The 14,808-nt window shown below is 33.2% G+C and overlaps 1 protein-coding gene across 4 annotated transcripts; it reads right to left on the reverse strand.

Moving 5' to 3' along the window:
- Nucleotides 1-2,208: 2,208 nt before the first annotated feature.
- LOC128551498 (uncharacterized) lies at nucleotides 2,209-12,921 on the reverse strand. Of its 4 annotated transcripts, XM_053532375.1 has the most exons (11): nucleotides 10,574-12,916; nucleotides 9,327-9,693; nucleotides 8,732-9,046; nucleotides 7,991-8,060; nucleotides 7,530-7,678; nucleotides 7,111-7,182; nucleotides 6,650-6,697; nucleotides 6,361-6,405; nucleotides 5,934-5,981; nucleotides 5,163-5,359; nucleotides 2,209-4,748 (listed from the first exon to the last, which is right to left on the reverse strand). In XM_053532375.1, exons 1-11 carry the CDS (start codon nucleotides 10,595-10,597, stop codon nucleotides 4,665-4,667), a joined length of 1,419 nt encoding a protein of 472 aa, XP_053388350.1. In that variant the 5' UTR covers nucleotides 10,598-12,916; the 3' UTR covers nucleotides 2,209-4,664. The 4 variants fall into 4 exon arrangements, with proteins under 4 accessions (XP_053388350.1, XP_053388351.1, XP_053388353.1 ...); XM_053532376.1 differs by lacking the exon at nucleotides 7,111-7,182 and having other exon boundaries at nucleotides 10,574-12,918; XM_053532378.1 differs by lacking the exon at nucleotides 9,327-9,693.
- Between the last annotated feature and the right edge of the window lie 1,887 nt (nucleotides 12,922-14,808).

Here is a 14,808-nt window from a genome sequence, read left to right on the forward strand (position 1 = left end):
AGGACGAATATACAAGGGAATGCCATGTTCTTTAAAAACAGTCGCACTACAACGTAAACCATAATAGCGCAGACACTCGTGTACCAAAGATAAATACACAACTACGATCAACTAAATAACATAGAAAAACGAACAAGCAACACATAAGGGAACAGTAGGGCACCGTTATAGACTCACAAGCATACAACCGCACCCACACAGTGTCACATAGGAAAAACAATCAAGTACCGTCTTGGGATTTGGCTGCCAAAACAAAGGGGAGCCACGAAAACTTACTAAAAGTAAAGGGGGAGGGGATGCAAAAAGTAGCGTAAAAGCAAGGGAAAAGAGGGCAATAGGGGCAGTGGGTGGAGGAAAAACGCTTACAACAAACAAGAAGGAAACATACACAACAGACAATACAAGACAGACAAAACAACCAGTTGAAAATAGGGGCACTGCCTTGGAACGGTCAGTAACCTAAATAAAGGAAACTGGGGGTTTAACGCGTTCATCAGGGCATGCCAACCTCGCACTTACCCTATTTTCAACAAGTTAAACAACACAGTGTAAATAAAATCCCCGCTGAGAAAGGCTCTAACATTAGTGCAAAAGTAACAGATAAATAAAGTAAAACATAAAATTAAGGTAAATTTAAGGTACAATTACACAAATGTACTCAACAACTTGCCTGAAGTCAGAGAAACAAGAGCCTAACTTTTCAGGGCACGACTAAGAAAACTGTAAGACAAAAATCAACTCCCTCCATCCGTTGTATGTAGGATTTAGGAGAAAATCATCATGGAGTCCTACACTTTATTAGTCATCGCACCATCAAAAAGGAAAGCGTAGCAATTAACTGTAGTGGGGTCAGTCACTAAACATGCACTGTGCTTCACGATTTTCGTATCGTATCCTCTTTTGATAAATTTTTCACGTTTTAGACATAAGCTTAAACCCTAGCTTTATCAGCATTATGGCACATACGCTCGTAATATCAAATATTTATATAATTATTGTCTCTTTCGTGCAGATTGTCTAGAGTCTAGATGAATTTCTTAAGACGATACAACATAAATTATCATAATCACAGCATCGTCAACTGGTGCTGCTATTTCAGTGAATATGGCTATCTATTATTGTTCCAAATCATAAAATGCCTGTCAAATCAATGATATAGTCATTAAACGAAATAATAGAAATTCGATACTTTTGTCTCATAGATTAAATACCATATAGATTTCAAAACAATTGTTAACAAACTTGATTATAAAAGTTTTATTTAAAACTATGGTGATGGTCTCTGTCCGTCCGTCGTCGCGTGCGTGCGTATGGCCGTGCATTTAGTAGAATAGTTATGTGGATAGGAGAACAATAGATAAGTTAAACTTTATTCATTCAGTTTCTTTTATTTGGTTGAAATTTTTATACGTGGCTACAAAGAATGCCAGAGAGAACAAAGGAGTAACATATCTACTGTACCGTCCGTGCGTTCGTAACACTTTTTGTCCAGAGCATAACTCCAAATTTGTTGAATGACTTTTGTTAAATCTTGATACAGTGACAGAGTTTATTGTGGCGAAGGGCAGTGTACAAGAACCATAACCAAATCTTGCTGTTGAATTCTTTCAATATGAGTTACTTTTAACCATTTTGAACGAAACATAACTACAAACCTGTAGAAGGGGATATTAATTGAATGGATCAGGATTCCAGATCTGACCAGAGTCGATTACCGTGTTGTTTCTGAAACTGTTTAAAATATATCAAGCATTATTGAACCCCTTTCTTCTGTCAGTATTTAATAGTAATTTGTTTAACATTTTAGTATACAATGTACAATAAAACTGAAACTGTTGTGTTTTCCTTATCATACAGTCTTGTGGTTGTCGATTCAATCTTGTAAACCCACATTTTTCGACTTTGTGAAAGATGCCTTTTCAATTCTTTTTCAGATGAAATAATAAGCAATGCAAATACTGATATTCTAAAAGTCTCCCAGCGTGTTTGTGTCGCGTAGTAGAAACAGCGCTTCGGGGAAAGTAAATAAGCAAATCAGTCATTGATTTCCGCAATTAAACAGGGCCATAAAATTACAACTGCGGCAGTGTTGTCCTTGATATTCAACAGGGAGTTACTACCAGATAGAATATTTCTCACCGATTAGCTGCAGATAAAAAAATGCGATATGAAAAAGAACAAAAAAAAAAAGAAAAAACAAAAACGGAATGTCACTTGTTTCATTTAATGAATACAATTGAGGTAAATGAGCATATAATGAACTTTTCATTATACTGTATAATGCATAATGTCAAGATAATTATAAAGTTCTACCTATATGCGAACATCATGATAGCTTTTAACAACTAAAATAGGTCAAAGCGACTAGAAGATGTGATCAGATTAATTTTAATATATCTGAGCAAGAACATAGTTATTTGTGGAAAATCTTTTAACACTGACTAATAAAAAAGATTTCAAATGAAATTCGTACACTCGTCCCTACAATTACAAATATCTTCATTAGCTTAAAGCAACTTGCAACTGATTAAATATAATAAACAACTACTAAGCACACTGGAAACAAATCACTGCTCACATACATTAGCAGATAATTCCACAGTTTCTAATTTTATCCTTATAATATGTTTAGATTTTGAACAACTTTCATGGACATTGATGAAAGAAAATCCAAATAGATTCTTCTCATTATGTCATTATCTTAAACGCTTAATGCTATAATGCGCAAAACCTTGAACAAATAATATCTCTTATTAGCGGATACGTAAATGTTTTATACACGCGGGTCCTACTTGACTGAGTGGTTAAAGTAATTGGAATCGAAACATTTGCCCCTCGCCAATTTTGGTTCGAAATCTCGCTCGGGGTATACACTTTCATGTGAGCAAGTCATTCATCTGTCTTACGAAAGGTCGTCGGTTCCAGATGCCCTCTCGTGCCGCAAATAAAGCTTTGACGGGCACCTGCGGTCTACTTCATCTATCTAAAGCTGGAAAGTCAAACCCAGCAAAGCAAGTAATCATACATGTGATTAACTAAATATCACTGTATTCATATGACAGTTAACTACAGTAACTGATAAATATTTTACAATTAGTTAATAAAGTAAAGTGCCTACACAATTTTCCACCAGTATAATTATGATACTAATTACGTAAATTCTTACTTTAAATATATACAAGAATACATTTCAAGACATTATCAAGGTTTATATAATTTATAATATAACTTACATACTTTACGAAGCAAAAACAAAAAAACGCAAAAATCATGTCTGATTTGGAGAAAAAAAAGAGAGAGAAAAAAGCAATATTATATTCAAGTTAGACCCATGCCTTATGGACTTTATCAAAGACAAATATATTTCCGTCATTTGCGCAAAGTTTCTTGCTTTGTGGCTGTGGCGCAGTTGGTAAAGGCGCCGTTGCTTCATGCTAGTCGCTGACGTCGTAAAGATTTTGAGAGTTCAATTCCAAGAAATCTAAAAAAAGATATTTACAGTATTATACAATTATTGCCTTTTGGCGAGGTCGATATGTGGATTTATCGACCTTATAAAAGCGATATCGACCGAAAGTTAATACCAGAAACAAATAAGCCTCCCCGCTTGTGCACTAGAGTAGCGACAAATAATTATAAAGTATAACGTTTATGTTACGCTTTGTGGCGATATTGTGGTGGCGTAGTCAGTGCTAGGCGATGACGTCTTAATGGATCCGGCTAGATTCCAAGTTAATGAAATTTGAAATATTTAACTTATTTTTGTATACTTTTCTAAACATTGGTAATAGTATAATGAACAAAACATTTGGAAAAATACACTGGAAAATATAGTCAAATAATTTGCAAATCTGACTAATACTCAAATAGTTATTTGGCAAAAATGAGAAATAAATAAAAATATTTGACAATAGGCATATTTACATGTAGTAAGACAGAATGCAATGCAAATTTAAATAAATTCATAGCTTTAGCTAAAGTATTGTTTATATATGGTCACAGCTACAAGAACACACTGTCGTTTATGTGACTGAAAATGTGTAGAAAAAAGCTGAACACCCCCAACCCCACCCCCATACACACAACTGAAGGAAAGCTTTAATTGAACAATACATCCCCTTTATAATCATAGATGTACGTGAACAAAAATTCAAATGCTGACTAGATTCATGGAGGATACAACTTGCTAGTTTGATAATACTAACTAATAGTCAAGTGTTCTTTCAACAAGGATATTTAAAACTATTATCCTCTATCATCATTTCATGACTCAAAGTGAACCTGCAAAACAGTATTGTTCTAAAACTGTTTCAAGATTATTCAAATTGTCTATTCGATTATGCTCAGGGCAAGATTATTCATTATCACGAGTATATCAAATACACCGTCTCAGTTTACTACACATACTTCCTCTCCTTTCTGCAATACCTCGCTTTCCCCATTTTAGGCAGCATATTATCTCTATAAAGAATACGGTATTTTCTGTTTGATGGTCTTAACTTTTCAATTGCTGTTTATTCGCAGTTCTTTTACTTCATATATATTCTGTTTCAGCATTCAAGTGCTGTTTATTACCTTCCCGTTCCATCCGTCTTGGTTCTAGGTAAAGTTTGATGGAATTTCCTTTTTATATCAACTGAATTTTACACTTTGATGTGGCCATCCTAGTATGACCTCTTAACATATGTTGTTTCCGAGGAGGCATGCGTAGAGGCAATTCCACTATCTCCTTCCTTGCTAACTGGGAACTGGAATAAATACAATAATATGTAATCTTCACATTCGTCTGATATCAGCAGAACATTACCTGTTGTAATTTTTATGTGAAACACATACATAAATACAAGCACATGCTCAAATTCACACTCATGCAAATGTCTAGTTTTCTTTTCTGTTATTGTACTCAATAGCAAAAAAATGTAATGTTAGAAATATAGGGTATATTGTTAAGATATGCTATGGAATTAACAAGTTTTTAAAAGAGATTATGTGAAAATGACTAGGCGGATCCGACTAAGAAAACTTTCTTAAATGTTCATACTTAAAATATCTTACTAATGAGAGATTGTCTCAAAAGTATCTCTTTCGACTTAAAACACTTTATGGGCAATTAATAATATCTTTCGCACTATATACATATAGGAAAATTAAGGGGGATATACTTTGAGATTTTCCATTTGTGGCTCATCATTTGATTCTTGGCTATGATGATCTGCACAACTGAGTTCACAAGCCATATCTCGAATATCAATACTTGGCACTGCATGACCGTTTCCAGCTTGAACATGAATATCGTGGTCCGTATGAATATTTATATTATTATGTGTCACGTTTTTGTTCTTCACCTTTGTAACTGGACCTGTAATTAAATGAAGTAAATAATAAAGCTAATATATTATGTTGGTGCATTGCCTTAATTTAGACAAAATAAAATCTCGCGCAATCTATCGAACATTTTATGAGGTCTAAATTTTTAATTTCTTCATAAGCATGGATGATATTTACAAATGTAATGTTAAATATTTTCTTAGTAAGCTAACGTATTTTGTCAAAATTCCTCAAGTATTATATATTGACATAATCATTCAGTGCACTTGCGCAATGTTTCCAAGCGAATGTTTAACATTATATATATATACTTGTATTAACTAAATTTTCCAGCCCCTCTTCCGCGTTTACTTGTTACTACGACGACCAGGAAAATGCCGTTTGACAGCAATAACACTCTTTTTGTAAGCTGTATGTAGTTTATGTATGATAATATTTGCATTTCCTGTACAACAAGTTTCAATATGGAATATTTCTGAAGAAAAGATGTAATTTTGAATCACCCCTCGAATAATATATTTTTACAAATACACGTCTGTTTGTATGCTTACTTATATGATGTAAGCATTAGAAGACCGCCATTGCAATTCTGAAAGCAATTATACCTGGTGCAACACCGTTTTCATGCTGTACAGTCCCTTCTTCAGGATGACCTGGGTAAAACCAAACAACATATAATTCATTGAAGTGTTCGTTAAATAAAAACGTGGATTTCATAAAAAGCTGAGACTTGTACACTTACATTATTTGATAATACAACAAAGTAATAAGTGGTTACATATTTTTACCAGGGACGTGCAAATAATGTTATTGAAGTCAAAAGTGCAGTTTATTGATGTTTTTGCTTTGTTGTACCATTAAAACTCCTAATTTCAATTAGTATAAGAAATGGACATTTTAAACTATATAAATATTTTGCCTGTTTCCTAATTACCATGATAGAAGCGTCAATATGCACAATTTTCATTAGGCTCTTCGAATTTATTTGATAGCTTAAAACAAGAACTGATATTTATATCTGTTCGATTATACCTTCGTTTCTGTTGTATCTTACAGGGACGCCTCGGTAATCTGGAGCTGGAACGATATCAGATTCATTTTAAGCTTTTGTATTCAAAAATACATGCAAACTAATACTATTACATTTATTCACTGTAAAATATTATCCTAGTAAGGTATTGCGACATATATATATCTAATGGCGAAATTCGACGTTATCAAATGATGAGTAAACATAAATTTTGTAACTGAGGAAGTAAGTACATAAAACAAATAAAAACTTATTTGTATGTGCCACTTGGAGTTTGCTAAAATCTTTCACCTCTTCCAATGAGCAGCTTGTAAGCCATACACACAAGGGCAATCACAACTGAAATTATTAAACGTAACTTTCTACAAAATGAATTTCTCTTTATCATTTTCCCAAATAACTGTGAAACGGTTACCACACTAAGGAGTTGATCTATAATATCCGTCTTATTACATTTTATTACACTTAATTCTCTTGCATTAATAGGTACCCGGCCCAGACCGGGAAAACATAAAAAAACGGTTACAAGATATTATTAAAATTCCCAATGGAACCTGAAGGACTTTTTCGTCCTTTACGGGACATTATACTGTAAACGAGTAACTATGCCACCGTTTCAGTTACAATATGACACTAACGCCGACATTATTGCTGCAAAGGTTTGCAAATCTAGTAATTTTATGTATTTAAAAATCTGTAATTTTGAATTTAAAATGAAACAACAGTAAATTCAAAGATGTGTTGAAATATACCTGCAATCATCACGACCGCCACTGCTATTACAATTACAATTAATTCCGACGTGGATATTGACTGACCATTATCTAAAATACAAAATTATCCTTCTTTCTGATTTCTTAATTGTACGAACGTTGTTTCTTTTAGGATATCGGCCATTTTGAAAAATATTTCTTTGAAAATTTCTCCCAAACAAAATCTATGCCGAAAATGAATGGTACACACCAAAGTATGACTAATAATGTACCATTTAACCAAACAGATTCCACTGTTGCGAAAACAGCACTTTCTTTTAACCGGTATCTGCCTGAATCTGACGTAAAATGCACAAAATGTGGGTAGGGGTAGGTAATTTCAAATATCTATTTAATTACATACAAGAAACTAAGTTAATATGTTATGGAAAGCGTCTGAAATGAATATGTCTTTCTACCTGAATTTCCTTGATTATTGTCTTTTGACGTTTGTACCCGGCCGTTTGTGTCTATCTTTTGACTAGTATGGTGACTAGCAACCGTTGTAGCCCCGTAATATTCTGTAACGCCTTTTGTGGTTCTTCGAATAATGTTACTTCTGTTGGGCCTAAATATGACAAGATGAATTTATTTCAGTTTTAATTTTAAAGTGGCGACAATTAAACAGAAAATACACATTCAAGTTCTTAATACAATACGTTAATAAATCGAATAGCTCTGTAAACACTACAATTCAAAAAGCACTTAGGTATTTGTTTTGCTTTTCGTTTCCATAATTCAACACAAAACTTTTTCAATTTTGTGTACACTTTTGTGGACAGTGTCTTGGTTTATCGAATGAACAACGAATTAATCTTGAAAATACAATACGACCAAGAAAGGGTTAGCATTTAATAATATATCCACAGAAAATGTTTACCATTGGCATACAAAATGCCTGCTAAAGGTCCTGACTTGTCCAAGCAAACACGATGGAACACAGGAGCAATCTAGGAAACAAATGTATATGAAACTAGTTTTGCAAAACAATTTTTTGTTGAGAACCTGTGTATCTGAGTAATTGCAATTTTACTTTTTAGTTTAAAGTAAACATTGAATATACAAATACACAGTGCGATGAATGATTTATCAACAAGAGCTGTCAAAAGAGATTGCGCGACCGACTATTTCTATGTTTGATAGTGGTATAGGGCATGTCTGAGGAAACAAAGATATTACTGAAAGGAGTAAGAACCCGAATGTGGATGATGATGGGGACAACAGTTTATGATTCGTAATAACAGATATTCCATGTAAGTGCATCAAAACATTAAACATGATTTCTAAATATAAAAGGGATAGATTCTATATCTGACTTAGTAATGCGCCATATGTTGTAGATGATGATGTGGAATAATTATTCTAAATTGAATCGAATTTGTTTAGTTATAACAGAGGTAAAGTGAAACAAAATATAACAAACACAGGAAACTCAATATAAAAAGGTGAAATGATTCATGAAATATTTAAGCCTGATTTCTAGATCTTAATGCATATGATGTCGACGATGATATATGACAATTATAACACGTTTAAATAAAATACATTCAGCAATAATAGAGGTAGAATGAAAGTGCATTAAAAGTTTTTTTTAGAATGACGTGTTATAATAATAACTTACTAGGCATTAAGTCTTCGCTATCATTGCAATGTTCTCCGTTATCATCATAATTTACATCTACGCAATTATCATACTGCGAACCTAGAGAGAAAGATGTGAAACCATCCAGATTACAGTACTTTCTCTCATAATTGCAGTAGGCCTGAGCATGTGTCACTCCCGTTGATTCTTTAGTTACTATTACAGAGTCATCTTTCACGCATGCATGGAAGCAGTTTCCTAAGCTGAATTGAAAATACCCGTCAGGACATGGAATGGAGTATACGTCAACAACCCCAGGATGTGACTCGTCGAACACGACAATGTTCCTTTTCCCTGTAACAAAATAAACGTGACAAATGTCTGTTATGTTAGAAATAGAACATAAATCAGCAAAATTACCCCTTCACTATTGTCCCATTTTGTGATTTGTAAGATGTAAAATAGTCATATGCAGCATCGACCAAGTCAAAACAAAGCAAAACATTGCATCGAGTATAACTATCATATGACCTGAAAATAACTGATGAAATGCAGAAAAAAGTAAATAAAATGATATATGTAAACATTCAACTTGACTCACTGTCATTTTAACCATTGAACTAGAGCTACTTACTTTTCATACAGTCACCGAACTCCCCACATATATGAACTGTGTATCCGACGCCGTTGATACAATAGTATTTATCTTTTGGACATATTTGTTCTGTAAAGCATGCATCATGATAAAGGTTATATAATTCCTCACTATAATGGCACTCTGTTAAATTTTTGAATGAGCAAATATCATTTGGCTTCAAGACTTCAACTCGTCCCAGGAACGCTGCAAACTGTGAATCTAAAATTGCATTGTTGGTAGCTTTAAGGATCAGTTGTGGTTGTTCCAAAGCATTTGTGGGTGTCAGTACCGTAACGACAAAATTCATTACCGTAACGACGAAATAAATGATGAATCGAATGATTTTATCCAACCACAACTTCATCTGCAAAAAAAGATATCTTCTTATCAGCAAAATGGAAATAATAAGGTGAACTTAATCTTATCTGAAACACATTTAAATCCTAAATTAGGAAAATACACCCGATTTGAGTAATAGACTACACACCAGCACAAAATGATCTAGAGTAGTATTTTGAATATCTTTTTGCGCATTTTTTCTTTTATTATTCTTTTGTACACCGTAAATCTGCATTAAGAGTGTACGAAAGAAGTAGGATATAGATTATTTGCATCATTTCAAAGCGTATCAGAAGCTATTGGTTTGTGCTATTGACCTTTACGATATTAAAGCCTATTACATATTCTAGCAAATTAATGATATTTTCACACGTCTCAATCAAACCATGTTTTTGCAAATTTAACATATTTGCCAATGTGATAGGCTATCTAATTTGTTGTTTGAAATACTTGACGATTAACACAAATAAATGCAGATCAATATTTGGATATGAACTTTATAGAGTCACTCATATAAGTTCGTTCTGTTGTTGTTTTTATCTTATATTACTGTGCATTTATACATAATTTAACAATTTCTTCACTCTATATTTAAACATAATGATAAAAGTTCAAGAATGCGGCATGCTAACAACACTATTACTAAATTGTTTTTTCCCAATTAGTTATTGCCCATAAACGCGTATTAAATATATCCCGTCCAATGAAATAGCATACTGTATTGAAGCAAAAAATAGATCTACTTCCAAAATATTTGGAAACCCACAAATTTAATAATAATAAAATATCATTATTACCTTAAAATAGCCTTATACAAAAGCGAAGAAAAAATGAAAAATCTACAACACCTGTTCTTCTTTTTTATAAAATGTGAACATCATTCAGCAAAGTTTAATGCTACTTACTTTTAAATGATACCATATATCCATTTCTAATAGTAGGACATATCCATTTCTGGTAAGAGGACACACTCGTTTGTATAGATACAACCTAACCAGTTACATCCAGTATATGTATTAATAGATATTGTTAATGTAAACCGGTTATTAATATACTACTTGATAAAATTGAAATCAGGTTATTATGAAACTATGTTTAAATTTACAGAAATAAGTTCAGGCGGAACTATGACTCACAAGGCGATATCAATTCCATAACATCACTAATTGTATTAGTAAGAAACACTACTTTATGTCCTTCATCTTCATTGGCATTTTTCATTTAAAAGTAGATTACTAATTGATGAAATATAAATCTTGAATTACGTTCGTTTTAAGACCAAGAAGACCGCCTTTCCTTGGACGAAGTGTTGCAGCAGGGCTGATTCGCAGATGTAACTCTTTTTGGCGTCGTCTCCATCTCTAATAAAAGGATCACTAGTGTCTTGGACATTAGATCAAACATCAAATAGAAATTTGGAATCCTTATACATGTAAGTATAGCAGTATTTAACTATCAGCTATTGAGTATGACGAAATATCCCTGCTTATCTTTCCACACTATAAAATGTGTGTATTTTAGTTATAAAATCAACTGTATCGACCAAAATGTCATTGTTCATGTTATATCCTATACCGACCAAACGGAAAAATACACTAACCCATTTCAACGGCACATTTCTCCCCTTAAACGTGCAATTCGACAAAAAAGGTACTATGCCTTTTGAACAATCGGTTAATATATTCCATTAACGGAAACATAAAATTAACAGGGTCTGTTGACGCTATGTTGAGGAGATGGAGTCCTGTGCACAATGGATGATAAATCGGCAATTATTCAATAACTTCATAAAACCCATGTATTTTAGGTGTGAAGTGCGCTGTACAATGTGTCTCATTGTAATCTTAGGGATAGGGTATGACATGTACATTGATCTGGTGGCAGTGGTATCGACTGCTATTTAAATCACTTAGGTTTGAAGCTGAACTTAACAAGCGTTGAAATTAAGAACAGCTTCTGCATTCTTATGAACTGAATACTGCATAACTATACAAAATTAAGAATTTTGATTTTAACTGTTAAGAAACAACATTAATAAAATAGATTCCAGGCATGCTTTGAAGATGCCGATAAATGACCATCTTCGCTGAATATAAGCATCTAAGGTACATTAACATTAGCGAAGACATTAATGGGCGAAAACATGAAATATTCTATGAATAAACATGAGTGTAAGCAGTAATTAAAACGTTCCATCGATGCACTTTTTCTGTCGAGCCTTTGCCCTGAAACGCGAAGACACGACAATACAAAAACGACATATAGCAGCCACCACAGGGATGTGATCGACTATCAAACAATACAAAGAGTCATGATTTCCATTTACATCTAACTAATTATTAAAACGAAACTGACTACTGTTAAACTAAATGTTTCTTCAGTTTCCAGAAAGATGTCATGTTTTGAAGCGTTAGATGGTAGATAAGGACACAGATGGCCGATTACTCAGATGGGCATCTGTTTGAATATGTTTCAAATTTTCGACATGACTATATCAAAAGCTTGGTAGAATGCATGTGTCTTCGACATTCTGACATATCTTTGGTTTCTACTGGCTTTGGTTTTTTCTATAAATGATATTAGGTTCGGAGATTTGAAACAGATTAACCCACATACAAATCTTTTTCAAAGAGTTTCTAATTAAAGATCACAATAGATTTATTTATATTTCATATAATAATGTGCAAACGATTTTTCAACTTCATCAGTTAATGCCTGAACGTTTGAAAACTGACGAAACATATTGGGCCATAACAGAGGGTTTTCATGGCTTTTAAATTTTGACTCATCAGTTTGGATAATCTGCATGTATTGCAGATAGCATCTAAAACTGAGAGGTAGATTTAGCCCTTTGCCAAAGACAACCAAAAAATGTTGCAGGCTCGGTTTGATTGAGCCAGTTCATTACCGTCCATGCTCTCTAACCCCGAGTTGAGCAGAACTCCACATTTACACATATTATAACTACCAGTATATAATTTAGAGACATCGCCAGATGTATTCATACGGCGATGCGCATGGAACCTTCAATGATGCGCAGGGTGCAATTCCATAAAAAGCGGCGTATGGTCTCCAGATAAAATAATCGCTTTGCCCTAAACAATAAAACAATGGGCATAACTAAACAAGCTGGAATTTATAAAGCGGATCTGTGGTTATGGAGCCTGCTTATCACAGAAAGTAACTGCCAACTTCCCCACATGAATCAGAGGTGGAGAACTAATGATTTCAGACACAGTGTCGTTTATCAAATAGTCACGGAGAACATACGCATGGTTGTCTTGTTTAAATCTAGGTCAAGTGAAAAAATGTATTATCAAGGGTCAAAAACTATGTCACTAGGTCAAATCAAAGAAATACCTTATCTATGCAGTAGGAACTGCATTTTACACTTTATCTTTATGAAATTTGATGAGAATGTTTGTCTGGATAAGATCTAGGATAAATTTGAACATGGAATAACTGGAATAAAAACTAGGTCACCTGTTTAAATCAAAGGAAAGCTTTAAATATGTGATAGAGGCTGAAGTTTTTCAATCGATTTTTTTATGAAATTTGGTCAGAATGATTGCCTTGATGAAATCTAGGTCAACTTTTAATATGGATTATCTTGGATCAAAAGCTAGACCACAAGGAAAAATAAAAGAAAACAATTGTGTTTGCAATTGGAACTGTATTTTATACCGGACAAATGCGATGCTGGCGATTTATGAAAAAAAAGAATGAAAATGCGCGAATTAAAGCCCGCGCGAAACTGCCTTTCTGCCGTTTGCGCGCAATTTCATGCTAGTGAATTTAATTGATGTCACAGTACATGAATAAGGAAATGCGATTACCGGCTCGGGCAGTTTTTTTTTTTCATGATTTCGCAATTCAAAGATGCTAACGTTCTTACGTCATAATAATTATGACAAAATTCAAATTCTAAAGAAAGATAAATTTACTCAAAATCTGAAGTGACGACCCTTTCGACAAACGCGTCTGATTGGTTTAGATAAAAGATAAATTGATAGAAATGAAAATAGCCGAGAATATTAGAATTTCAATTCTAAATAAAGTTTTTAAATTCAGAATTCGATCACTTCAGTAATTATGTCAATAGTTGTATGTTTAATTGAGGTTGCTAATTAAATGCTGACATTGTTAAAACACTATATGCATTATGATTAGCCTCCACGTAAAGTTGTCCTATAAAGTTTATCTAGCTCGTTAATCAGCATGACTGTTTAAAACTTTAAGATTTTAGATTCATTAGTGCATTTGATCGTGCTCGTACATTTATGAAGTCACAGCGAATCTGATATTTGTACAAAGTATATTTTATTTACCGGTACTAACAAACAAACTGGTCGTGTTCTGAACGAAAGGCAATTACGGTATCATATCTGAATGTAATATAGTGTAATAGGTAGTGTAAACAAGTACCAGAGCCACTTCTACTAAAGTTACAGGCAACCCTTGCTGTTCACATTATAATTTCACGCATTAATTATTCTCTAACTGAATTATCTTTTTTATAGAAAATGTATAGTGCATATTTTCTGATCTGGCGGAGATATTTTTAGTACAGACTGTACCATTAAAATCAATAGGTGCATATCGGATTTATTCGTAAGAAGTCGATACTTTCCGTATCGGCTATTCTGGCTGATAATACAAAATATAAGTCGCTGATTTATAAATTTGGTTTACACAGAGGATTTTTATTAAGAAATGTGGAAAGTGATTCGTGTGGGTTCAGTCCCCGATGACTCCTAGTGATATATTTCAAATATTATTCACCTTTATCTTCAATTTCTTTTATATACTTTTTATATTTTATGTCTTGTTTTTTTCTTTTAATTTTGTATATAATCGTTTTTATTTTTCTTTATATCAACAATTCAATTTTACAATGACAATGACAATAAAACCATTAAAATCTAGTCTTCTCCCTCGCTATGCTGGTCAACTGACAGCGACACTGGAAAGACTAGATCAGTGTGTGTTCATTTATATATAATAAAGAAAAGTTTTCAATTTGCTCGTGAATATCGTGCAATTCTCGATAGTTTAAATACCAACCTTTAAACTATTTGAAGGTCATTAATAAAGGAATTGAAAACCAAGTACATAAAATACCAGATAATTAATATGTTAT

This window comes from Mercenaria mercenaria, unplaced genomic scaffold (assembly GCF_021730395.1).
Source record: "Mercenaria mercenaria strain notata unplaced genomic scaffold, MADL_Memer_1 contig_1174, whole genome shotgun sequence".
In the NCBI taxonomy this organism is placed as follows: Eukaryota; Metazoa; Mollusca; class Bivalvia; order Venerida; family Veneridae; genus Mercenaria; species Mercenaria mercenaria.

Bases quoted from the DNA above. Each gene is read 5' to 3' on its own strand.
- LOC128551498 (XM_053532375.1), bottom strand. From the start codon at position 10,597: ATGGATATATGGTATCATTTAAAA. The intron at 9,047-9,326 runs GTAAGTAGCTCT...ATTTTGTTACAG, and splicing joins GTTCGGTGACTGTATGAAAA to GGAAAAGGAACATTGTCGTG. The intron at 6,698-7,110 runs GTATATTTCAAC...TAATAATTTCAG, and splicing joins GGCGGTCGTGATGATTGCAG to TTGTGATTGCCCTTGTGTGT.